Source organism: Armigeres subalbatus, chromosome 3, assembly GCF_024139115.2.
Source record: "Armigeres subalbatus isolate Guangzhou_Male chromosome 3, GZ_Asu_2, whole genome shotgun sequence".
NCBI classification, from domain to species: Eukaryota; Metazoa; Arthropoda; class Insecta; order Diptera; family Culicidae; genus Armigeres; species Armigeres subalbatus.
The window spans coordinates 274,773,916-274,798,606 of record NC_085141.1 but is presented as its reverse complement, the minus strand read 5'-3'; the positions used below and the strand labels follow the sequence as shown (position 1 = coordinate 274,798,606).

Sequence of the window (24,691 nt, the reverse complement as noted above, 5' to 3'; positions counted from 1 at the left end):
GTTACCGTGACGATGATTTTGATTGCATTTTGTTCTAAGTGAGACGTCTGTTTCTCTGTGTTTTCGGTGTGAATGTTGATTATCAAAATCTACGAGAATATGCAACTTTAAACAAGTGTTACATGCCGCTATATTTTTTCAACAAGTTTTATGGTTCTTTAAAGACATTTTGTCATATATTTATGTGATTTTGAAACATTTTAGATTTCTCGAATATTCTTGATATCAAGAAATATCAACACTTTTCGTACAGTACATGTCATTTTGAAGTTTCCGACACTCAGTCTGCATCTTCTTCTTCTTTGCTCCGCAAAATTAGAATTTTTCTCTTTTCTCGCAACACGTAAAAAAATTTAATGTTGTTTATTATTAATATTTCTAATACTTTTTTACCAAAGCAGGCGCTTAATGACATGTATAAGAAAAAACTTATACACCGTATTAGTCACATACATTCGGAAACTTATACTTTTCATTAACTTATGAATGTTATTAGCTTTTTGATATGGGATCATTCATTTGGTGGCATAATGAAGAGTATAAGTATTTTCGAATGGTTTTTTGCCATAACATATAAGGTTATTTTTTTACGTGAATATTATTAACGCATTTGCCCAAAAGTACACGCGGCGCTCCCCAAAGGAAACGACGCACAGCGCTTTTTGCTGCCGGAATGAAGAATTCCGCTACCTGTTGATGGTGTTGGTTTGCGTGGGAGAGCTATCAGATTCGTCAAATCGTCGTTTGGATCTTTGTTTACAAAAGCAGATAAGTCGTTTTGAAAATTTTGTCTTGAAATACAATTTTTGATGGAAAAGGTCTATTCTTCCATGTCAGGAGGGTGAAACGCCTGTCATCCGCGGTACAATGGCACTCTACCCAACATCGTTTTTGGTACTTCTGTTTTTGGTACCCGGTTTGTGGGTAGTATACCCGAATTCAGCGCTCATTATGGGTGATTGGTTCATACGCAGTTAGTGCTAATTATCGGCAATTAACTTCTCCTGGCGAAAACTTGCAATTAGTTGAGGTACATCGAGCCTTTTGTGTTTGTATGGCTTCCTTATGTCGAAAAATAGCTTGTCGATACTTCCGAAGTTTTGTTATCATGAATAAAACGAAATTAAAACAAAAACATTGTACGCCAGTTGAATGAATGGTGGGTAGGCGCTGGGTAGGCGTATTCTGGGTGCTGCGGATAGAGCCGCTTTTCTGTTCTCAAGCGAGTAGAGGGATATTTTGAAATCACTCCCATAAACAAAATTATTTTGCAGTTACTTGGCTGTCAAACATTTCCCGCTCTTCGCATTTCTCTTTCCATGCTGCATAAGGGCGCACAAATGCACGAGACTCTACATGACTTTACGATAGTTTACAAACATTCCTGCTACAATCAGTTGCTAAATCTCGTGAAATTTCGTAACGAGTGCCTTTAGGTTGCTTTCTCACTAATTTTCCACTCGAAATATAATGTGAAAATATTTGTTACTAAGAATTCGAAACTCAAACTAAGTTTATTTTTATTTTATATCCCTAAAAAATAACAATACTTCTCAATATAAAATCTAAAACGAACATAACCACAATCTTCAATGTTTGGCTCCGGCACAATAGAAAATTTTGGCTTCAGTTTGACAACCAAATCGATTCTATTCGCACCACCCAGGGCGTATTAGCCTTCTCTTCAGTCCCCTGTTCCATGTGGCTTTTTTGTCAAACAAATACTTCTTTTTGACAAATCATCTGTCGGAGTGTCGGACTTATCTTCGAGTGCGGTATCATCATCATCGTGTCAAATAAAAAGAAAATCTGTGAATCGTCTGCGGATTGTTTGGTCTAGCGGCAATTTTTTTACTATTATTTCCTCAAAATTCAATCCAAATTCCATTAGGTTTCGATTTCCTTAGTTGGTGCAAAGTAGACGGATTGTGAGGAAGGTGTTTTCCACTTGTTTGAAGCCTTGTATGAATGGATAAATGAGTTCCAAATTTGTTGGCGGCGGTGTGCGAATCATCACTTCTCATCCAAGCCGTCATCAAGACGAGTAGAATCATCATTCGCTGGTGCTTCGGGAGGTGGCAGCAGAATACCGTAACAGGGCAGTGTCGCCTGTTATCCGCGCCCCTCGAAATCAACAACCATGGAGTCCGAATACTACGATGGTGAGTAGAAAAATATCAAAAATGTTATGTGTTGTAACTTGCATTGATCTGCCATGTGAACAATTTTCAGACGAACCGCAACAGCAGCAGCACCCACCGAAGAAATCTGCGAAGCAGAACAATGCTTTGCCGCTATGGGGAAACGAAAGTACAATGAATCTAAACCCACTGATCTTGGCGAACATACAGGGGTCCAGTTACTTCAAAGGTACTTACTTATTCGTCGAAATTTGAACATTTATATGTGGTGTTATTTTCGTCATTCATTAGTTATATTTTGTGTGAGTCATATTTGATTCAACGACTTAATGACCGGTGATTAGAAATACTGACTCCTATTGTCCGAATTTGGTTACTGTTTAGTTTTGATGATAAATTTGTATTTTTTAAACTTTTTGCCAGTGTCCTTGTTTAAACTGAAGACTTATCACGAAGTGGTAGATGAGATCTACTACCAGGTCAAACATCTTGAACCCTGGGAGCGAGGGTCGCGTAAAACATCCGGCCAAACTGGAATGTGCGGTGGGGTAAGTTGCTATACTTTGGAAATAAAACATGTTAAAGACTTACAACTACAATTCAGTGGCGTAGCCACGGGGGTGGTTTTGGGCATAAAACCCCCCCCAGAGACACAATTTTTAGAACAAATTTTTTTTTGAAAAAAAAAATGTTCAGAACCCCCCCCCCCCCCCCGCCCAATTTTCTGGCTACGCCACTGCTACAATTAATCTAAATTTGTTCGCGACAGGTTCGAGGAGTTGGAGCTGGAGGAATCGTTTCAACCGCCTTTTGTTTGCTCTACAAACTGTACACTTTACGTTTGACGAGGAAGCAGGTCAATGGACTTCTTACCCACGGCGATTCGCCGTACATAAGAGCTTTAGGTAAACTGTTGGAAACATTGTTACGATTATTGTATTCTAATTAACTCTTGTTTAGGTTTTATGTATCTAAGATTCACGCAACCTCCAGCTGATTTATACGATTGGTACGAGTCGTATTTGTTAGATGAAGAGGAAATTGATGTAAAAGCTGGAGGTGGCCAGGTAGGTACTTAACTCTTTGGAATTAATTTCTGAGCACAACTTTGACATGAATTAAAATTCCAGACTATGACAATCGGAACAATGATCCGCCAGTGGCTGACAAAACTGGATTGGTTCTCTACGCTGTTCCCGCGAATTCCGGTACCAATCCAGAAGCAGAATGAGTCTAAACTGGAGAAATTCGCTCGGGAGAACAATGTCACGTTTTCCGATCCGGTGAACGATCGCTACAATAAGGCAAATTCTCAACGCTACGAACGCCCGACTGGGAGCACACGTGGCGATTATGGCGAACCGAGTCGTGTGAAATACACGGGCCATTGCGATCGTGATAGCGAACCGACGCGATCGGCTGCCCGCTTCGATCGCGATGACGATCTACGTCGGGGAAGGGATCGTGAACGCGAGAGAGACAGAGATCGCGATAGAGACAGGAGAGAGCGGGACAGAGACTACGACCGCGGTCGGGAGCGATACCGCGAAAAGCGATCCAGATCAAGGGATCGCGACCGTCAACGCGATCGAGATAGGGATTACGAACGACGGCATCGTTAGGTATTGTAATTGAGCACATGATTTCGTATGTACTCGTAGACAAAATTGCACACTAAACGCGAAACACTTTAAGAATGCGACAAGAGTGTATAGAATGCTAACTTATTTCCGATCATTTGATAAAGTTTTAGAATGAAGCCGATTAGTTAAAAGCGAAAATGAATTTCGGAGATTTTAAAGAATCCCAAGTATGCATTGCTTGGTATAGATTAGAATGGCACCATTTACCTGGGAATAGAATCGATCTGAACCAGTCCGGAGTTCAGCAGATTGTTCGTTATCTTCAAGACAAACTAGAATACTGAGTACCTTTATGCAGGCGAATAGCAGCAAACTTCATTACGGGATACAGATGTTTACTTTCATTTCCTTTTATTGTTTTATCTCACATTTACTTTACACTTACCTCATAATCTACAGCTACAATTACAGTAAAAACAGTTAAACCGCACTTATTAGTCTTCACCGGAAGCGACGGTAAATCACAATGCCTTGCAAAATCGGACAACAAGTTAATCATGTTGCTGTTAGTAGGTTTTACGATGTACTTTGTTGTGTATTCACTGCGCACGCACTGCAATTTACAATCAAACGGGTAGAGAAGAAATCAAAAGTTGTCCTCTTTTGCACTATGGATGTGATGCACTTCGCTCCGGTGCAGTTCTCAATGCGTAACGTCTCCACACTCAAATATTTCTCATACATATTTCTACTCTACAATCTACGCGTCCATGAACGCGAAAGTCGACATGAACACATTCAATGGATGCAATGTTGTCGTCACCTTACATTAATTAATACAGCAGTAAAAGCAAACCACGAAGTGTTTCTCTACCTCAGATACGATAAATAAGCATGCAGCTCGTACGTGTCCATTGATTTGTAAGGACTTTCGTAGTTCCACTCTCGAGTTTTTCTTCACCCTCTCCAACAGATTAAAAATAAACAGTAATTACGTTAGGAAGTATGCTAAGGCAAAATGCGGCAAGATTCTATTCGTTTGTTTTCGATTGACTTAAAATCTAGTTTGTAAGGTTTAAGGTGTAGGTATTTTATAGAGCATTAAAGAAGGTCCAGTTTCACACAAGCATGCAGAATATCAGTTGTGCGAATGATCATGAAACAGACAACGGCTCAGGTTTTACTCAAAAGACACAACCCAACAATAGTTACGGCACATTCTGAGAAGTAGATACCGGCGTGAAAGAGACTGTAAACGGTTATTGATTCAAACGCGATGCACAGATTAGCGTATAAGCATTGCACCTGTGTAGGGCTAAAGAGTGACTGTCTTGCGTTGAATATTGATTCAAGCTCATACCATTCTTCACCAAACAACATATTGCATTAGTTTTGTCTCCGCATGAGTGAGTTTCGAAGAATTACGCATCGCCGAACGAATGTAGTGGGTAAGATGAACCAAGAATAATTGTGTAAAGCGTGGGACTATAAATATCACTGAAATTACACATGAGAAGCAAATAAAGAGCTGTACTAGCGACGTTTCGGAATGCTGTATTTTTTAATTAAGAAAAGTCCGGAAACCAAAAAAAATATTTAGCCTGAATAAGACAAGTTTTTAGCTGAAGAAGGCTATTTAGGCTATGGATTCTCGTTTTTACCGTCGTCCCGTGCGGTTGGTTCTTGCGCTTTGCTTTTATGATGGATACCCGAACATGTTCGTGCAAGCAAAAGCTGATCGATTGTTATCAAGGCAATGCCCTTGCTAATAATGCGATCAATCCAATATTTTTTTTTCTCTGGCAAGGGTAAACGAAAATCTGCAAACAGACACCTGAGGAGGTTAACTCAGGTGGGTGTCCTTTTTTTATATATAGAGGGATGAAGGCAAATCTGCATACAGACACCTGAAATTATCACTCAGGGAGTGGGGTTGGCGCGGGGAAGGCAGAAGGCCAGCCCACCGGACCCACTAAACCGACCCAAGCAACAAAAAGTTACTTGAGTTACCCTCTCTACTAATACCCTGGTTCCCCCAGGAACTGCCTCCCAGCATTACTTCTGGGGGATAGGCAGTACTTAATGTACTCGCTCATTCACGCTCACACAGGTACTCACTCATCCCGTATGAGTCTTACTTGGGTGCTCTCTCTTACACACCCATGCCGACCCGTGCCGAGGGGATGCATGGCCAGGGGGGTGAAATAATAAGCTAGGCCTTTAACGGAGCCTGTGGGGTACCTGGGCACCCTCCACAGTAAATGTCCCTTACCGCGTCATGCTGGGCTCTGGCGTGGTGGACCTCTTTTCCCGAGCAACTCGTGGGACCAAAATGGAAAACCAAGTCAATTCTTCAATTAGTGGTAGTAGTGTAGGCGACAACTCCTTCGCAAGAGGTGGGTTGTTCAGGTCTCCGCCTAGGAGGCCAGAGGCAATAGTCGGCAGCTCAGTGCGCAGCGCCAGCGTGGGTCACTTAACCTTAATCTCGGCTAAAAAAACGCCGGTAGAGGTTATTGATGCCCCATGGCTTGTGGAGGCGATGAACCGCAAACGCGATGGGCTTTCGGCCTTCGAGGTGGCGACGGAACAGCTGGACGCCATCATCGACTTTGCGTCATCGAAGCATAATATCAGTAAGGACCTCAAGAGGAGCTTGCAGAAACTTCGAAAGTCGATGCTGGACGCCAAGGTAGAGAGGGCGGTCGGGACGGCCAAGTGTAAACCCGTGAAATCGGTGGAGTCGAGGTCTACCCAGACTGAGGCCCAAGGATTCGCAGACTCGGGCAAGGTCGAATCGACCGAAGGCGTGCCAGCGAAGACGGTGGTACCAAAGTCTACCCAGACTGAGGCTCAAGTATTTGCGGGTACGTCGGGGGTGACGGAGCAGACACAAAAACGGAGGAGACAGTCTCCAGGGGATGAGCTCCCTGGGGGCCGCTCCAAAACGCGGAGGGTTACTACCCCGAACAAGGGTAGTGGGGCTGGGAAGCTGAACCCCGGCCAGGTACCTCCAAAACAGGGGGAGGAAGGACCTGGAAAGGTCCGTCCACCCAGGAAAGACGATGGTAAGGGGTTACGGCAGGCTGAGAGTTCTCAGCCGCACCAGACCAGGGAAATAGAGGGGGATGACGCCTCCTGGACCCTGGTCAAGAACAAGAGGAAACCGAAGACGTCAAGGGCCGAAAAGAAGGACCAGGCGAATGAGGGTAGCAAGAAGTCTAGGGTAGGCACCAATCGCTCCAGGGGCGATGCCCTAGTCATCACGGCGGACGAGGCTAAGTACTCGGACGTCTTGAAGGCGATGAGGAGTGACGTCAAGCTCGGTGAACTCAGCGCCGACGTACGTCGAATAAGACGTACCCGGATGGGCGAGATGATCCTCGAGCGTTGTGCACTGGCCTCCCTTTGAAGCATTACTTTCTGGTTGTACCAAAGGGACTATGGGCTTGGCGGCAATGGAAACGGTTTAGCGGGTCGGGGATGTAGTCCTGCCTCCCTCGTTTGCTGTTGGAGGTGATTCCTAACCCCGCTCTTCCTGGAAAAACCAGGATGTCTGTTGAGCAGATTCCCCCTTCATTGCTTAGGAAGAAAAAAAAACCATATGAGTCTTACTTGGATGCTAACCACTGACATGCCATGTGAGTCTAACTTGGGTGCTCACCCTACCACCTGATTCACGCTCTAGCACACAAATCTGAGTCTTGTTTGGGTGCTCACTCTAGCACACCCTGTCACTCCTCCTGACACACGCTCTGGCACACCATGTGGGACTTACTTAGGGCCGATGTTCACGTAGCGGTTTTTTACGCTGCGTTCACGCCGTGTTCACGCAAGGTACCCAGCATCAAATGGAGTAATGCACACGTAAACGTGTGCACGACTACATTTGATGCTGGGTACCTTGCGTGGACGCGGCGTGCACGCAGCTTGAAAAACGCTACGTGGGCATCGGCCCTTAGGTTCTCACTACTGACATGTCACCCGAGACTGATTTGGATGCTCACTCTGACTCTATTCACCTCTGCGACGCCTCGAGGTGTCGATAGCGATACTGCCCATGATCGCATATTTGTAACATTTGCATTTCCGTTGATTTTGTAAATCATTTGTCAATCCTCCCCACAAGCTCAATCATTTCCAGCTTATCACAGATAAGCAAGATAGTAAAGCCTATTTTACTGTTGTACCGTTGTACGATAAGATGCAGTAAATTGAGCTTTCTGAACGATTTACAGGCTGTCTACACAATGAATAAAAATACGAGTGTAACAAATATGCGATCATGGGCAGGATAGGTACCAACAGTTCTACGCTACGACCATCCTACCTCGGCATATGCAGTCCATACTAACACCTATGCGGTCACTTTTCTGCTATGCCTCGTGGTGGCGACTGCGGTTGCCACCCGCTACGACACTCTTACCTCGACATGTGCAAACCTCTCATTCACTTCCCCGCACTCAGCCTGTTTTTGCTCTAACTAATCAATCACAAGTTAGTCATGCAATGGGCAATGGGAGTGGTTGCAGTCGAAACTGCATTCCACTTCTCCACCGCTTGGCACATCCTCTGGATAAGGGTATCAAGGGCTGTGTCCCAGCCCGACTGGCATCATGCTCGCAATCACGCACGCTGCATCGTGTGATATCGTGCGGTAGGCAGATATCACTCTGGGACACTTTAGGCGGTATGTGCTCTCTAGCTTCCGCAGGTAACTGATTATCCCCAGAGCTCTCGCCCAGGACGGGCCGACATACCTAAGAATAGATACGGCAACGCCTGCCAGTAGCCTACGTCTACTGACACACACCTTGGAACTATTGGACATCATCCTCGATAATGCCGCACCAGCAGTCGAGCCCTCTTGCACGCGTAGTCGACATGGCTGGCGAAGGTCAGCTTGTCGTCTATTACGACCCCAAGGAGCTTCAAACTCCGCTTTGCTGCGATCGCGACTTCACCCACGTGAATCACTGCATGTTGAACCGACTTGCGGTTGTTGACGATAACCTCCTCCGTTTTATGTTGAGCGAGCTGCAGGCCTCTAGCGCTCATCCAATCCTCCACCGTGCTAATCGCGTGTGCTGCGGTCAGTTCTACCTCGGGAATTGACTCCCCGTAGACCTCCAAGGTTACGTCATCTGCGAAACCGACGATCTTAACATCAGGAGGAAACTTTAGCTTCAGAACCCCGTCATACATGAGGTTCCATAGTACCGGGCCCAGTATTGAACCTTGCGGAACTCCTGCGGTAATAGGTACGCTTCTCTGATCGGCATCGGTCTCGTATAATAGTACACGGTTCTGGAAATAGCCTTCCAAAATCCGGTACAGGCCCACCGGCAGGCTAAGCCGGTGTAACGAGAGCGCGATGTCATCCCAACTAACAATTTTGGTGCTAAAAGCTTCAACTTCTAGCCTTTGGCTGTATAATATTTGAATAAAAGCATCCAATGCTGAATAAAAGAAAAGCCTCCTCAAATAATCCCTTAAACTTCAACTCGACTATTACCCAAATATCTATCAGCTAGTCAGTTTGTGCCGAATATATTTCATTTTTTATCGTTTATGCAGCTTTCATATAGTCATAAAACAGCTCTGTCTGAATTAGCAACAAAGCTTATCGGTTAAGAGCTCATGTATGTAATTGAGTTGCTTGTTAGCAAGTTCCCATATTACGGTGAGTAGCATTCACAATGAAAACGTTTTCGCTGTTGTTATAGTATTGTAGTATTCAGAGCAAGCGGCTAATGATTTTATTTGCACGCCTTCTTCTTGTTTGTCTCTCCGGGACACGAAGGTCCACCTAGAGATGTCGCAAATTAATCGATTACTTCGATTAATCGATTCATCGTTGTGATAATCGATTAATTTTGAATCGATTATTACCCAACGATTAATCGATTCAATAATCGAGATGAATCGTGAGTAATCGATTAGTTACTAATCGATTAATCAGAATTTTACAACATCATAAGGATGTCGAAAATTAATTGATTATTTCGATTAATCGATTCATCGTTGTGATAATCGATTAATTTTGAATCGATTACTATACAATGATTAATCGATTCAATAATCGACAAGAATCAAGAGTAATCGATTAGTAACTAATCGATTAATCGGGATTTTACGACATCTCTAGGTCCACCCATAAGGTGGTTACGGGCTTGATTTTTGCTCGGCGCTGTCGTATTCCAGCCGAAAACGGCTAAATGGAATCCGCCGTTGAAGAGCGGTGCGACTGTTCGTTTTAAAATTCGACAACAAACTGCCGGTGCAATCTTCGTCGTTGCTACTCAACCCGATGGCGCTGCCAACACTATCTCACACTGCGGTGGCAGCAATGCGCTAGCATTGCCATACCCCGCCGCGCAACCTCTCCCAGCCCCTCATAAGCTACCGACTCATTGGCACACACTAAAATGAAGCAAAGTTCGTCAGAAAATTCAATATGTTGCTGTCCATACTCTCAAATACTCAATTATGCACAGATTCTTTCACGATAGAGATCAGTATTAGCGCATATGCAAAATTGAGAATTCGAATCAAGTCTAATGTAAAACTTGCCACATTGTACGGTAAATTGGGGCACGCGAAATATGTGGTTTCACGATTGGTATATTTGATTGCTTATGTTTAACGTACCATCCGCAATAGCAGAATCAATTCATAGTCTAGAATCACTTATGCAAGCTAAAATCATTAGCCGCTTGCTCTGAATACTACAGAATCCAAGTAAAAATAAGAAGAAGACACACGACGGTGTTAACTCCGCCACAGCATAGGAAGATAATTTTAAAATGGTTATAATAAATTCTAGACAAATTGTAATTAAAATCTGATAGATGTATGATACGGAAGTTTATGGCTGCGAAGTTTATGCATCGATGACCGGTCTATACTATAGATAGTAGAATCTATAGATGAGCGAAAGCATGGCTGAGTCGCTTTTTTTGACCGTGCACACGTGCATATGACGTCACAGCCCTTAACATTTCCATTGAAATCGTGACGTCATGCTCGTTTGGAGACACGTTTGACAGTTCGTTTGGAGACAGAGGATTTATCTTCGCTCATCTATATAATCCACTATCTATAGTCTATACATTTCCTCCCTTCCTACCTGCGCGTCACCGATGACGATTTTGACGTCCCGCAGTGGGCATCCATCGTATGTCTGCTCCAGCTGTGCGTAGAACGCTTCTTTCTCGTCGTCGGGTCTCCCTTCGTGTGGGCAGTGCACGTTGATGATGCTTATTGCTGCAGCGACAATAGGAGTTTAGAGAATTAAAAAGTTTGCGGAGTTTCTAAAATCCATCCGAAATACACCCAATATTTTTTTTACACGGTTGGTATTCTTTAATTTCCCGGTTAACCTGATTTTTTACAGCTTTTGAAATACCACCTGAAATTTCTTTGATTTTTGGTGATTTTTTTCATGGGGTTAACTCATATTTTCATCAACGCTGAAGGTCGTAATCAGCTAAAACCCACCCGTGTAAAAAAAGAACTGGGTGTAATACAAAGTTCTTTCTTATTTAACTTTTAGTTACATCTTCTTGAAATCTAAGAGTTTTACCAAACCTTTCTCAAGAAGCCTACAGTGGTAATTAAAATGCGCTGCAGCTTTTAGGATTGGTATTAGTTAGGAATGTTAGGATCATACACTCGATTTAGATAACAGTTACTTACAAAACCCTGGAAAAACTTGAAAATCTCAAGGAATTGTCCATTATCCATTAAGTACTTGTAAAACGGGCCCTCCTTAGCCGTGCGGTAAGACGCGCGGCTACAAAGCAAGACCATGTTGAGGGTGGCTGGGTTCGATTCCTGGTGCCGGTCTAGGCAATTTTCGGATTGGAAATTGTCTCGGCTTCCCTGGGCATAAAAGTATCATCGTGCTAGCCTCATGATATACGAATGCAAAAATGGTAACCTGCCTTAGAAACCTCGCGGTTAATAACTGTGAAAGTGCTTAATGAACACTAAGCTGCGAGGCGGCTTTTTGGGATGTAATGCCAATAACAAGAAGACTTGTAATACTAATAAATAATATATATTTTTAATTCACTTGTTGATGAGATATTTCCTTCGGTATTTCATAAGTTATAACCACCCCCCTGGCGTCCTATACACTGAAAGAAGCGACATGGTAACGCTTACTATATCAAGGGTAATGTCAAAAACATTTTACCACTTGATTTCTGCAGAACGCAAAGTGTGTTTGAAACTACTGCAACAGCAGTTGAATTTACTATGTCGTTTTCGAAATTGGGAAGTAGTAGAATCTAATATGTTTACGTCATGGGTACTACAAAACACGTCACATAAACAAAGTAAAATTTACCATGGATGCGATTTCATACTACTATGCACGTTAGAAAAGATTGTTATTCAATCGTTCATTCATTTTTCTGATTTTTGAGCAGTGTTTCAGAAGAAATAGAGGATCAACAATCTTTATTCAGAAATAGGCAACACGCACATAACAAATAATAATAATAAAGTTAATGCTACCAGATGATAACTGTTGATGCAAGAAAAAATCGCGGATATTCGTGGAAACTCCTCGCCAAGCATCCATTTTTCCATGTGGCATTTTTTCTCCGAGGGTTGCAATAAAGAAAAATGTGATTTCAAATGTACAGACATTTTCGTATGGTGATTAGGATGGTTATTCAGCTCTGAAATATAAATGAATAATCGATACAGTTTCACTGCGAAATAACGTGTTTCTGAAATACATACCAACATCATTAATTTATGACTGCTTCAGCCGGATCCTATATCTATTATCTGAAACAGAACCCGTGGGAGCCCTTTGATTGGGAATATCCGTCAATTCCCTCCTCAGTGATGAAGAATTCTTATACGGAGTCAACATGATGTCGGGCCTATATAGAAATAATTTTCATTATTTATTTTAATGATTACTGAAGGAAGAGTAACTTACTTGTTTTCAGTTTATTAAACGTATAGCGTGGAGCGGTCACCTTCTTAAAAACAAAAAATCACAACTTGCGGTGATGCCAGCGGGAACTGAATGGTGTGGTTTGCTTTACTATGGATGTTCTAGTACGTTTGCAGTAAACTACCCTATATGATTCAGTGGGTTTGAATGGAATCGCAGTTAGTTTTACTATTGCGTTGTGGCACATGGTCATAGTAAAGTAAAACGCGTGAGAATAGTTAATGTTACTACATAATTTTTTTCAGTGTAGGGGTTTGTTATAGGCGTCACAAGGGGTTTGACAATAGCCACCATGTCCATGGACGGTAGCTCATTACCGTCCGTTGTTATTGCGAGAAGATTGAAAAATTCGAACCGGGGTCCGACGGTCGACTGTCGGAAAGCTGTTCCGCAAACGTCATATCACTTGTTGCACGGTAAAAATTATTGATTTATTTTTTTCGATGTGAATGTTGATTATTAAAATCGAAATGTAACTTTGAACGAGTGTTATATGCCGCTATATTTTTTAAACAAGTTTTATGGCACTTTAAAAGTATTTTGTCATACATTTATGTGATTTTGAAACATTTTAGATTTCTCGAATCTTCTTGATATCAACAAATATCAACACTTTTCGTACAGTGCATGCCATATTGAAGTTTCCGACACTCAGTCTGCTTCTTCTTCTTTGCTCCGCAAAATTAGAATTTTTCTCTTTTCTCGCAATACTTTTTTGTAACTTAACTGCCGCACTGACAGATAGTCATGAGCTGCCAGTTTCATTATTTATTCATGTCAGTGTTGCCAAAAATGTGCAATGTTAAAGTTTGTTTGATTATTTTACAATTTTTGCTCTGAGAGTTTACACTGTGAAAATCACAATTTTATTTTAGGAAAAAACTGTCAAATAAACCAATTTTGTATTTGATTAAAAAGGTAAAAATACCAAATTTTCCCTACTTTTAAAATGAAATTAGAAAATGTTGGAATCCCAACTTTTTTTTCTCTGTGTAGCAAACATATTCAGCTTGAAGCCGTATAGATGAGTTAAAATAACATTTACATTGATATTAAATGTTAGTTGGGATTTGACCGCACGCCGGCACGACTCTAACGTAGCAGCAAACAAACAGTTTGCTTCATCGGCAAAAAAAATGTCACGATGTCGTGTACATTTTTTTGCAAACTGTTTCGGCTTGTTTGGTGCATTATATTTGTCTGGATAAAATGTAAATATTCGCATAATTAGAGTGTTTTAATGTACATTTCCCAACACTGGTTCGGGAATATTGTTGTAGTTCTTTTAGGAATTCTCTCACTTGAGGAATTTCAAAATTTAAAATTCATGCGATAATGCCGCTGTGGTAGTAGCAGATTGTGTTAAAATAATAATCGAAGATATGAAATGAAAGCATGAGTTATTTGAATGTGATTTGAATTGCTAAATCTAAGCAATCGGCGCCCATTAGAACACGAATATAAGCTCGATTGACAGAACGATACGAAGAAAAAAAAATATTCGACGATTTCTTGACATTCGCTCGGCCACGACACCCGCCTGAACTTTTTTTTTCATGAATTCTCCTAGAAATTTCTGCCAAAACTTCAGAATTTCGTCCAAGAATCCCAACCGGAATTTTTTTTTCTGAAAATTATATGGGAAATTCCCCCACTAAAACCAGCCAGAAGATGCCTAGAATTTTTTTTACCAGGTAATCTCTTCCCGATATCAATAGAATTTCGAGAAGTAAATGAAGTGAAGTCGAAATCTGTCAGCAAGCGCTGGACTGGAATCCGCAGGACATCGCAGCAATGGTAGATCTAATACTAATGACACACTGGTGGTACAAGTACCATGGTACAAGAATCTTGAAATGAATACCATACCAATTATTGTCTTTATTGAAGATAGTCTTGGAATAATTTTCTTGTTCTCTTGTACCATGGTACAAGTACCACAGGTGTGTCCTTAGTATAAGGGCTCGTTTTCCCACGACAATTTTAGCATTAATTAATTATTAATCTGCTTCATTCCAATTGTAGGTACCGTGCTGTGCCCTTATTCCAATCAGCGCCTAATTCCGTTCACGCAAGACAAAATGATAAATAATAAAGAGTTTTTGTCTAAAAACAACAGAAAAATATCATTATACTTTTCTATGGTTATGTATAGGGGAGGAGGTTCGGTTGTGGGCACCCTTTTGTGTTTGGTCCATAACTTTGGCCCTGGTTGATCTTATGTCGACATTTGCATAGCAATCGAAAGCTAAACTTATAAACTTACTACTAGCAAAGAAATTAATATTTCATCGATTTAGAAAAAAATATTGACAATTTAGCCAATTTGACATTTTTGGACATTTTCATTTTGTGGTTCGGTTGTGGGCAATTGGGCACCCTTGAAAACTTAGCTAAAAATAAAGAAGCATGAATAAAACCACCCAGATTTAAAGACAAGGAATAGTTTATTCATTCTAAAAGCCAGGAGACGCTAAAAAAAACTCAAATCAATTCACCTAGCAGTGATGATGCCTCCCTCGGTGCATTAAGGAGGATGTTAAAAAAAATCACATAAGAAAGGTCTAAATAGCACTTTAGGTAAATGGGTTTTAATTTTTCATTGATTTACGTTTTATTGGTATGCATCACAGTCAAAAAAATCCTGATTAATCACCCTAGCGGCAATAGTGCCTTTCTCGTTCATTTCAAAAAATAGTATTTTGGCCATAAATTTTGATCCCATAGTCCGATCTGACCAATTTTCCATAGGAAACAATGGGCCCCGTCGAATGCAACTTGTTGCAAGCAGTGTCGGGAAATGTACAGTAAAACACTGTGATTATGCGAATGTTTACATTTTATCCGGTCAAATTTCACGCACCGCACAAACCGAAACAGTTTTCCAAAAAAATGTACGCCTCATTGTGACATTTTTTTTACCGATGAGGCAAACTGTTTGTATTTTCCTGCCTGCTGCTGCGTGAGAGTCGAGCCGTCGGTACAGTCAGCAGATTTTTTGTTTCGGTTCGTGCGCAGCGCAAACAAAACAGAATCGAGTTTAATTGCCTGTGGCGCAAAGCCTAGAAAGAATGCTAGCCGTTGGTACTAATTCATTAGTTCTAGTCTCTAAAATGAGCAAGGAGTAAAGAAATAATCATTTACCACAAAAAAACGGTCATACGTCGTGAAATGAGCGTACAGAAACATTAATTGTGGGGAGAGAAAATAATAAAATCATGTGCTGACTGTCGTCTGCTTGGTCGTGGCTGCTGCTGCGGCTGCCGTGTTTTTGTTTTTCTTTTACTTCGTGGCAGATTGAATGATAAAAAGAAATGTCAACCGTTCCCGTCCCTGGTTGCAAGCAAATCGGTCAACGCTTTGTTCCAAAAAGTGTGTGTATAATGACTAGACATGTGAAGCGAAACTTCTTTTTTACGCTGTATTGTTCACGCTCAAATGTTAATAATCACCTTTCCACGATGTGTTAAGCGTTCTATGCCGAAGGCGCGTCACTGGTGTTTCGGTTTTTCTAGTTCAAACACTCAACTACGGTTAGAATAAAACTTTATTATTTATGTATCACTTGTTTGTACAATTATAAACTTCTTTTACATTTTAGCACTTATTTATTACAATTATTACAATTAACACTTTTCGTATAATTATAAACTCGAATATTTTCCTTTTTACAAACTTTGCACTATTTCCCGTATGAAAATGTCTTTCCCAGAGATACTAACACTTTTATCGATACTTATTCTGATACTTATTCTGAGACTCTAACACCGATTTTCGATTTTACCGCGACGGACTTTTTAACTGTTCACTTATGTTTTTTTCACAAAGTTAATTAATTTAAACTTAGATCTCGATTCGTGCACTAGTCACGAGTGTCGAGGTGTCTAAGGGACAACCCTGATTCAATTGGAGTGTTCGGTAGGCCGGCTAGGGAAACCTAGAAAGCGCCGAATTCCAATAAAGGTGCTGCTGAATATTTGGGACTGACCCCGAGCTTGGAAAAGCGCACGGTATTTATAGTCAATCCGAGTTCTGAATTTCATAATGATTTCATGAATTGCATCAGACTGGACTTTGGACCCCACGAAAGGTCCAAGAATCCTTAAATAACGTAACCATTTTCCTCATCCCACATTTATCTGTTCAGACTATGTGGTTTTAATTTCAACTTCGTAAATATCCTCAATTTTTTTGGCTCCCATTCATTACTCGACTTTGCATTCTTTATGGATGCTCCCTAAAGTTCTTTTGCACGAAATGCTTGATCAGCTTATTTGAAAAATCCATAAATTCCGAAACAATTTCCTTCTTATTCCAAATTTTTACAATAGTTATTTAATTTCTTGTCATAGATTAGCTAATTCAGCCTTAATATTGGACTTCCATACTTTACGAATCTTTGCCCCTTGTTTTGGATGTCCCCTTTGAAATTCTCTTGGAAAAAATCTGTTCTCTTTCTACTCTCTTGAACTCTCTTATTTCGAGCACACATTCAAGTAGCTACTTCAATTTACTAAAGTATTAATTCATATATTTTTTTGTATAAAATGAGTATCTCTAAGTCCTGCCCCTTTCTTTACACCTAAACTTGAACATTGCTGTCTCACAGAGTAATGTTCAACAAGTCCCAAAATGTTTCATAATGCATGATACTACTAAACCAACGGAGTTGTGAAAACCTTCACTTAAAAATCAGTATTCGAACCCAGCATGGGTTCTTTGTAAAACAGCGCACCATACCGCTGAGCTATTAACAGCTACCGCTTGTATTACTCTTTGATTTTAAGTATACAAAAATCAATCAATCAATATTTTTCTCTTTCTTTCAACTGGGCTTTGAATTAAATTCCCCTTTCCCAAAAGAATCATTACCCCTTCGGGTCGGCTCTTCCTTTTCCGAACCACTCAAACCCCAATATCAATATTTCCTTTCAAGTTACTTACTTGATACTTGATACTTGATGGGCTACAGCTCTTCGATGAACCTACGCCGAATGGAGTATCCTTCTCCACTGGACTCGATCCTGGGCCAATCGCTTCCAGTCGCCCTGAACATTGAGCGCCCTCAGGTCCTCTTCAACTGCAAAAAGCCATCGTGTACGCGGCCTTCCACGAAGCCTGCGGCCTCTTCCAGGTTCTCTACTAAATATTATCTTCGCTTGTCGTTCTTCCGGCATACGAACAACGTGACCAGCCCACCGTAGTCTGCCGTGTTGCATAAGCTTAATAATATCCAGCCCTTTATACACCTGGTACAATTCGTGATTCATGCGACGCCGCCAGATACCGTTCTCCTGTTTACCGCCGAGTATTGTCCGCAGCACCTTACGCTCAAACACTCTGGAAGCTCTCCGATCAGCCTCCTTTAACGTCCATGTCTCATGGCCGTATAAAGCCACCGGAAGAATCAGAGTAGTATACAGTGCGAGTTTTGTTTTCGTTTGCAGACTACGGGACTTAAGCTGGTTACGAAGTCCGTAATAAGCCCTATTTGCAGCTGCAATACGCCTTTTCACCTCGCGGGTAACATCATTATCGCACGTCACTAATGTTCCAAGATACACAAATTCTTCTACCACTTCAAATTTTTCACCATCCAGCACTATTTCGCTACCACCACCACTAATGAACCCACGTTGATTGCCAGCGACCATGTACTTCGTTTTGCTGGTATTGATCGCGAGTCCAATCCTCGCTGTCTCCCTCTTAAAAGTCGCAAAAGCCTCTTCCACGGCGCGGCGATCAATTCCGATAATATCGATATCGTCCGCAAATCCCAGGAGCATATGCGATTTTGTGATAATGGTACCGCTTCTTTGCACACCAGCTCTCCTAATCGCTCCCTCGAGCGCTATATTGAACAGTAGGTTCGAGAGTGCATCACCCTGCTTTAATCCATCTAAGGTAACAAATGACGTCGATATTTCATCCGCAACCCTTACACTTGATTTCGATCCGTCCAACGTTATACGAATCAGCCGTATCAGTTTCGCCGGAAAGCCATGTTCAAGCATAATTTGCCATAATTCATTCCGTTTCACTGAATCGTACGCCGCCTTGAAATCAATAAACAGATGATGTGTCTGCAAGTTGTACTCCCGGAATTTATCAAGGATTTGTCTCAGGGTAAACATTTGATCCGTCGTTGATCGGCCCTCACGAAAACCTGCTTGGTATTCGCCGACGAAGGACTCTTCAAGCGGTCTCAATCTGTTGAACAGAATACGGGACATAATTTTGTACGCCGAATTAAGGAGGGTTATTCCTCGGTAATTGGCGCACTCCAGTCTGTGCCCTTTCTTAAACAGAGGGCAAATGAGGCCGTCCAACCAGCTAGCAGGCATTTCCTCGTCTTCCCATATTTTCGACATAATATGGTGCAGAACTTCATAAAGCTGCTCACTGCCATGTTTGAGAAGTTCAGCCGGGAGCTGATCCTTCCCCGCAGCCTTATTGTTTTTCAGCTCTTTGACAGCTCATCTAGTGTAGGTGACTCCACAGCTTGTCCATCGTCGCTAATATTTATTCTGTTCACCGATGCACCGTCACTTCCTCCATTCAACAAAGTCTCGAAGTGTTGCTTCCACCTGGCAGCCACTTCAGTTTTATCTGTCAGCAAATTCCCTTCTTGGTCGTTGCACATGAGGGGAGATGGCGCTGTCTTTCTGCGCACGCCATTGATAGTCTCATAAAACCTCCGCATATCATTCTGCTCCATTTTTTCCTGCGCTAATCACTTGTTCTTCGTACTCTTCTTTTTTCCTGCGGTGGGTTCGTTTTTCAGCTTCTCTTGCTTCCTTGTACCAATCTCTATTCGTTCGGGTACCCGAAACTAACATCCGGCTTCTGACAACGTTCTTCTCGTCAGTCACTCTCAGACACTCCACATCGAACCAACCCGTCCTGGATCGCCTCTGTGCAGTGCCTACCACTTCTCGTGCTGTTGGGCTCACCGCTCCATGGATTGACTCCATAGATCGTTGATGTTGTCGCTAACGTTGATTGCACTTATCCGTTCGTCGAGCTTCTGGCGGTACTCAGCCGATACTCCTTCCGCCGACAATCGCTGGATATTGTAACGCATCGTTCGCTGTGATCTTTCGTTCGATACAGTTGACAACCGTGATCGAATTTTACTGACAACGAGGTAGTGATCAGAGTCAATGTTCGGACCTCTGAATGTCCGCACATCGATAACATCCGAGAAATGGCGCCCATCCACCAGAACATGGTCTATCTGGTTGCAAGTTTCACCATTTGGGTGTCTCCAGGTGTGCTTTCGGATGTTCTTTCGTGCGAAGTAGGTGCTACTGATGGCCATCCCTCTGGCAGCAGCAAAATTTACTAGCCGTAGGCCGTTGTCATTGGTAGCGGAGTGAAGGCTCTCCCTACCGATTATGGGACGGAAAAAGTCCTCTCTACCGACCTGAGCGTTAGCGTCTCCGATAACAATTTTCACGTCATGCTTTGGGCACTCTCCAGTCTCCATAGGCTTTATCAAGACATTCATAAAACGTGTCCTTCACGTCGTCGGATTTATCGTTTGTCGGTGCGTAAACGTTGATTAGGCTGTAATTGAAGAATTTGCCCCGTATCCTCAACACACAGATTCGTTCGCTAATGGGTTTCCACCGCATCACTCGCTTCATCTGCTTGCCCATCACTACGAAACCAACTCCATGCTCTGCTTTTTCACCGCCGCTGTGATAGATGTTATACTTGAATGCAGTATTGGTCGTGGGGTCCACGGCTCGGAATTCACGTTCTCCAGATCTAGGCCATCGGACTTCTTGAATAGCAGCCACGTTCACTCCAACCTTCTGCAGTTCACGAGCCAAAAGGCTCACTCGTTCAGGTTCATTTAGGGTCCTGACATTCCAGGTACCGAGTTTCCAATCATAGTCCTTATTTCGTTGCCGGGTCGGTTGCCAAAAATAACGTTCTCTTTTCTTCTATCTCCATTTTCGTGGTATTTGAGAGGCTTCAGTAAGCTACCTTACCGGGGTCGCGTTACCTACATCGCGATGATGGGGCTGCCACCTTAGGTATAGCTGACGCGATACAGCATTTCGTTAATCAGCCGCTGGGTACCAGGCAGACGCTGTTTGAGCCGCACCTCCTGGTGAACAGACGCTCGAGGCGTACCTTCTCACTCTAGCTGATGTCAGAAGGACAACAGTGCCCAGGCTGCACTACCAGCTAAGTACATAACCCTTAGCTGGCGGTCTTTTGTCATCGGACGACCCGTGGAAGCGTGAGATAGGGACTTGTGGGGACCAGAGCTCTGTTGGGCGCTCCTTCCTTGCAGAGTCTATTATATATAGAGTTACGCAAAGAGTGAAGCCAAATCTACCTATTGAACTGTCAAACCGTCTACCTATCGAGCAAAGTAAACAAATGCTTGTTGGTAAGGCGGAAGTATTGTTATCGCCTAATGATTATTATGGCGAATTAAAACGCATGAATTGAAATGAATTAGATTTGTTCTAGAAACAGCTTTAAAAAACTTCAATACACCCCCCAATAAATTAGCAACAAGAAAATCACGTGTTTGCACTCTGTGGGTGACTTGGTTATCGAATTAAAAAGCTTTAGCAGTGAACACTCCCGTGAAGTCACTTTAAGGGTTGAACAAAAATGAAAGTTGTAAACTGAATAACAAGAAGATCATTCAGAATAAGTGTAAGAAGATCCTCTTTGCGCAACTCTATATAATAGACTCTGCTTCCTTGATGTCAACCCACACTGAGAAAATTCTTTATATTGAATATATTTGTCGCGCACATAAATTTTTGCAATTTAGTGACCCAAATATATGCAATTTGTACCCACACATAAATTCAATGATTGCATATTAGAGACCACACATACATTTTATTTGATTATAGATTATATTTGTACTTCGCGTGGAGAGTGGTTATGTGTGCACTAATTAGAATCATGAATTAAATTAATGGATTTTTGCCAATAAAAATGTGTGGGATTTTTGCAGTGCACCATTTTGCAGCCCTGTGAAAGTGCTTAATGAACACTAAACTGCGAGGCGGCATTTTCCCAGTGTAGGGATGTAATGCCAATAACAAGAAGAAAAACACTTGTAATACTAATAATATATTTTTTAATTCACTTGTTGATGAGGTATTTCCTTCGGTATTTCATAAGTTATAACATATTTTTGGGAAACGACTGTGGGGTTTAATCATAGATCATTAATTAACGGCTACGCAGTCTCATATGATTAAAACAAGTTTTTATTCGTCCGATGTTTTTTATTCGACGACACGTGTCGAAACGTCGGACGAATAAAAACTTGTTTTAATCATATGAGACTACGTAGCCGTTAATTAATGATCTATGATAAGTTATAACGTGTTTTGGGGGTTCAGATTTTGTCGTGAGCAAGGCTTATAACATAATTGCTCGAAGTTCAAAAACTTAAGCGAATAGATTCAACTTGTTGTAATGTTTTGAAGAGAGGGATTGGATAATGAAGACAATCCTTTCTCTGCATTTACCCCCGTATATAATCAGAGGACTAGATATGTTCAATACTTATACAAAGTAACAAATTTTCTAGGGGAGGGGGGGGCTAGCCAGATCCTAGCCCCCCCCTGTAGTTACGCCAATGAGTAAACCTTATACTGCTTCTTTTAATAGCTTATCAGTATGGAATGTCAAAACCGCAATGTTTTCATTTGATTTTTGTTGCCGGAGCTGTGTATGAGCTATTGATTTCTGTAATGCAGCTACAAAGGTATTCACCTGCTGTTATAGCAACTAACAAAGCGCTGTCATTAATGCTAGCAGAAAGTGTAAGAAAACAAGCCATTTAGAAGCGATATTGGCCTAAAAACAGTTTCAGCGATTGATAATGCATAAAAGTTAGCCCACAAAACATGCTGACAGATGTTTGAATAATGGTTGAAAAAATGCTAAAAGCATAATCTTTAAGCTTATGTGCTGAAAGCAGCATGTAGGGCTCTTTCTAACGTTTATACAGCATGAATCTGAAAATTGCCTTAGTAAAACAACCTATAGGGTATGCGAAGAAGCACGTCCATAATTTTCTTTGTTATTTACATATGTCAAAGTGACGGTGATGACAGAGCAACGGCCATTGAATCAGGAGATCAGGAGTTCGAATCTAGGTAGCAACTAAATTGATATTTGAGTTTTCACAAAAAAAAACATTAAATAAATTCCGAAATTTACTCTCCTCTCAAATAATAATTAATCAAATTGAATTCAGTGGCTCTATAAAACTTATTTAACAGATTTAAAAAATCTGAATAAGCGCCATTGAAGCGAATTATATTACTAAATGGTTTAATAAAGATTGAGAAAAACTTGTGCAACATGCTGTAAAGTAGTTGTGCAAGCACGTCAAAAACAGCCGAATAGTTTCGCCAGATTTACTGGTAAAATTATTGAATATAAGTTCTTGATCATATGTATAGCAAACATATTCAGCTTGAAGCCGTATAGATGAGTTGAAATAACATTTACATTGATATTAAATGTTAGTTGGGATGCTGACCGCACGCCGGCACGACTCTAACGTAGCAGCAAACAAACAGTTTGCTTCATCGGCAAAAAAATGTCACGATGTCGTGTACATTTTTTTTGCAAACTGTTTCGGCTTGTTTGGTGCATTATATTTGTCTGGATAAAATGTAAATACAGTGATCGTTCGCTAATTGGGGCACGACCTCACCCCAACTAGCGAATGCCGTTCGCTAATTGGGGCGTTTTGACAAGCGTCAATGTTGTTTACTTTTTGCGTTGAACAAAGGAAAATTTTACGCGCCAGAAAATATCGATCCCGCCAAACACGGAAACAAAACGTCAACGCGTTTTTGACATCACATTCTGACGTTTGACTGCTTTTTAATTGGGTTTCGCCCCAATTAGCGAACCCCCAACTAAAAAGCGCCCCAACTAGAAAAACCCCAATTAGCGAACGTTCACTGTATTCGCATAATTAGAGTGTTTTAATGTACATTTCCCAACACTGGTTTGGGAATATTGTTGTAGTTCTTTTAGGAATTCTCTCGCTTGAGGAATTTCAAAATTTAAAATTCATGCGATAATGCCGCTGTGGTAGTATTACGGAGAAAAAGAAAAATTTGGATAGCTTCGCGGAAATAACGCGCAGAGGGAAATCCCCGCATAGAACAAATCACACATAGTGTGCGTTGAATGGACATTACAACAAATCTGCTGCCGTGAAGTCCAATGATTTGACGTACACAGATATGAAAAGATTTAATAATAATCGATACCTGACCGATTAGTCAACTAACCCGAAACGCATTATACTTTTCTTTCGAGGTGCCGATGTACGCTGAAGTCGGTTTGTTACGCGTGGTATACCACAGGTCGTATCGGTTGGTTTTACAGGCGGCTTATTGGGCCTGCAACCTCTCGCCGAGTCAGGTCCGGGCTATCGAGTCAGGTCCCACCCTACACCAAGACTTGGGCTAGCGTACTTTAAGCGGCACACGGTCTCTTTAGTAGAGCCTACTTGTAGGTTTTTAAGGAATTGAACTGAGCTCATTTTCAAACCCAATCCCCACAACTTGCAGTGCCAGAGGACGGTTTGTCAGGCACTTGAACATAGTTCCTGCTGCCCCGAAAAATTTTAACTATAACTGACTTTCCCTTTTCTATTCTGCAAGGCATCGTTTTTCCCAAGTAACCACTAAGCCGTTTAAAATGACTTTAATTCAGTTCTATAGTCACCTTAAAGATAAGGTAACAGTGCTAATAAGATCTAAATTAAGCTTGAGTGCTGCTCAAAAGCCGCTTTTGGCGAATTATTTGGCCAATATAGTGCTTGCCCCTACTATTTTCGATGCCTATGCGTAAGTGTCAAAATATTTAGACGAGTTGGAAATTGAACGAAAAAAAATGAAACGAAAAATATTTATTTACATTCTGATACGTTCTATCTTTTTCTTCCCGATGGGTGGGACTTGATGGATCTTTTTGTT

The 24,691-nt window shown here is 41.6% G+C and overlaps 1 protein-coding gene and 1 long non-coding RNA gene across 3 annotated transcripts; one reads left to right on the top strand and one right to left on the bottom strand.

Annotated features, from left to right (window-relative positions):
• Window positions 1–1,787: 1,787 nt before the first annotated feature.
• Window positions 1,788–5,274, top strand: LOC134224482 (pre-mRNA-splicing factor 38B). 2 transcript variants are annotated; one of them, XM_062703844.1, is made up of 6 exons: window positions 1,788–2,162; window positions 2,233–2,370; window positions 2,565–2,689; window positions 2,911–3,046; window positions 3,102–3,212; window positions 3,272–3,372. In XM_062703844.1, exons 1-6 carry the CDS (start codon window positions 2,141–2,143, stop codon window positions 3,370–3,372), a joined length of 633 nt encoding a protein of 210 aa, XP_062559828.1. In that variant the 5' UTR covers window positions 1,788–2,140. The 2 variants fall into 2 exon arrangements, with proteins under 2 accessions (XP_062559828.1, XP_062559827.1); XM_062703843.1 differs by having other exon boundaries at window positions 1,789–2,162; window positions 3,102–3,208; window positions 3,272–5,274.
• Window positions 5,275–12,069: 6,795 nt separating this feature from the next.
• On the bottom strand, window positions 12,070–12,941 carry LOC134219878 (uncharacterized). The gene is made up of 3 exons (XR_009981692.1): window positions 12,681–12,941; window positions 12,476–12,621; window positions 12,070–12,411 (listed from the first exon to the last, which is right to left on the bottom strand). It is a non-coding gene; the product is annotated as an uncharacterized LOC134219878 (long non-coding RNA).
• Between the last annotated feature and the right edge of the window lie 11,750 nt (window positions 12,942–24,691).